This window comes from Silurus meridionalis, chromosome 18 (genome assembly GCF_014805685.1).
Source record: "Silurus meridionalis isolate SWU-2019-XX chromosome 18, ASM1480568v1, whole genome shotgun sequence".
NCBI classification, from domain to species: Eukaryota; Metazoa; Chordata; class Actinopteri; order Siluriformes; family Siluridae; genus Silurus; species Silurus meridionalis.
In genome coordinates, this window is record NC_060901.1 from 24,454,905 (window position 1) to 24,457,404 (window position 2,500).

The window sequence follows — 2,500 nt, forward strand, 5'->3', positions numbered from 1 at the left end:
TAATTTTGTTTTTAGATTTAAATTCAAGCTTACAAATATAAAATAAACAGAAACATCAGTCCAGTGATGTTAGTCCAGTGTACAGAAGGATGTGGTTAGGGTAGGTTAGGTTTAACCTTTGTACCACTATCAAAGTAGAACTTTAGGAAAAATAAAATGCAGTTAGTGTCCAACTATTAGTGCAAATAGCTAATAAATGAAATCAAATAATTTTATTGTGCAATAATTAATAAAAAAATAAAAAAATAAACGATCAATTGTAGACTATATGAATATACAATATAATATTGTTATTTAATTGTCAACTTCAGCATATTCTGTAGGTTTTATTTATTCTTTCTTTGTTTTTAATTAAAAATTATTTAATAATGAAATATTAGCTCCCTTATGTCTGTCTGTCTGTCTGTCTGTCTGGCCAACTGTCTGTCTGTCTATCTATCTATCTGACTATCTATCTATCTATCTATCTATCTATCTGTCTGTCTGTCTGTCTGTCTGTCTGTCTGTCTGTCTGTCTGTCTGTCTGTCTGTCTGTCTGTCTGTCTGTCTGTCTGTCTGGTTTTATTGTGAATTCCTGCGTTAGATTAAAGTAACAGGCAGGAATATGAAATCAGACATGGTCAGTAGAACAGACTTGCTGGCCATTCAACCATGTGGAGGTGAAGATGGAGGTTGGATTTGTGTGTCTGCCTCTTGTTCAGATGTGTGTAGGTCCATCTGTGAACATGATAAGCACTTAGTGATGATGGATGAACAGATCATCAGTCATGACACGGCGAGGTTCCCATCCTGAGGGAGATCAAACATCTCTGAAACAAAGTTCATGTCTGTCAGGGACGTCTGCACATGCAAAAATGCCCCTTGCCTTAAAAACACACACACAATTAATTTTTTGATATACATTCCTTTTACCTCAGTCCTTTACAATCTGCTAATGTTGTTTAGAGGTGCTCACAAATGTAGCAATTAGCTAGAAGTTAGTTAATGTGATTCTGAACTAGCGAGTTAGCGAGAACTACCTGTTGAAGAATTGTGGTGGTGTGAATCCAGTGAAGAAGTCATCAGTCATTCTGCATACGTTCGATAAGTTCATCTCTGGACAGATATATAGATAGAGTGCGGAGAATTTTCGAGTACTTCAGTATTTGTAGAGGACAGTAAATCTGTATTGATATACAGGCTGCACACTGATACTCTCAAATATATTCACATTTCATTTCTATAGTATTATTAATTGAGAAGATACTAAAATAGTTGCTGAAATGTGGGAGTGTACTTACTTTTGTGAGATTAGATAAATTACTTATAACAAGACTGTGTGAAACTAATGCTAATTAATATCTTGCTTCTAAAGATACTGCTAGTAATTAAAGTAAACACATAAAAAAAATAACTATTTATAAGCTAATTATTTATTTCAGTTCTGTGTACACATTTGTCTCTCTCTCTCTCTCTCTCTCTCTCTCTCTCTCTCTCTCTCTCTCTCTCTCTCTATATATATATATATATATATATATATATAATGCCCCTTCGGTGTGTGTATAGTCAGACAGAAAGACATTTACACGTGTCCTCTTGTTTTTTTATAGACTGCCGTGCGGAAGGGGCCCTGCAGGTGATGACATCACGTTGTCAGGGGAAACGCACGTGCGTGGTTCAAGTCTCAGTGCAGGAGTTTGGAGACCCCTGTTACACTGGGACTCGCAAATACCTCAGTGTTATATACACCTGTGGTAAGCACACACACACACACACACACACACACAAATGTGCGCGCACACACATATACACAGACACACAGAAATTAGGCCCCACCACAGGTTTAGTGGTGTAGGTGTTTTCACTCACCTGTCGGAATGCTTTACTGTTTCATTCAGATTTTTTTTCTCTTTCACTTCGCTGAAGTTCTTGCGGCTCGGTGTCACATACCTCAAATCAGAGTTTTCCACAGTGTAAACTGGGGCTTTGCAGAGCTGCACTGCAAGGGCCTGTGTTACATCTTTCCATCTCTTTGAATGTTTCTCGTACAACATGCTATCTTTCTCTTTCACCACATTCATTCATTTTGAATTGATAAAACAAATTGCGGGTACGGTTGACAATTTCTTTAGTGGATACTGATTTATACTGTCGTACCTCCCAGCTCAAATTTGCAGTAGTGAGCTCAATGCAATATGGAAAAGAGTCACGTGTTTTTTCTCTTTGATGTTAATCATATGTTGTTGTTTTTTTTTTTATTATCAGTAATTTCTATTTTTTTTCTATTTTGTGCGTTGCGTTGCGTTTTTATGCACATGCTGAGGTTTTGGGCACCAGGGGGCGCTAAACACCGACTATTTTGAACTGTTCACTGGGCATCAGTGTGAAGTGAAACTAATATGGAGTTTTTCCAAACGATATAAAAAAAATTCACCTAGTTTTACCTTTTGAACTGAATTTATAAAAATACATTGAAAAATAATTTCTGATTTTTTTTTTTTTTTGACATTGCTGATGAACT

General features: G+C 36.3%; 1 protein-coding gene across 1 annotated transcript in view; it reads left to right on the plus strand.

Moving 5' to 3' along the window:
• Positions 1-2,500, plus strand: part of LOC124401678 (protein eva-1 homolog C) — a 44,150-nt gene that overhangs the window by 19,268 nt on the left and 22,382 nt on the right. Inside the window, exon 5 of the mRNA XM_046874110.1 lies at positions 1,590-1,733. Within this exon, the coding sequence (XP_046730066.1) occupies positions 1,590-1,733 (144 nt within the window). The remainder of the gene's footprint in view (positions 1-1,589; positions 1,734-2,500) is intronic.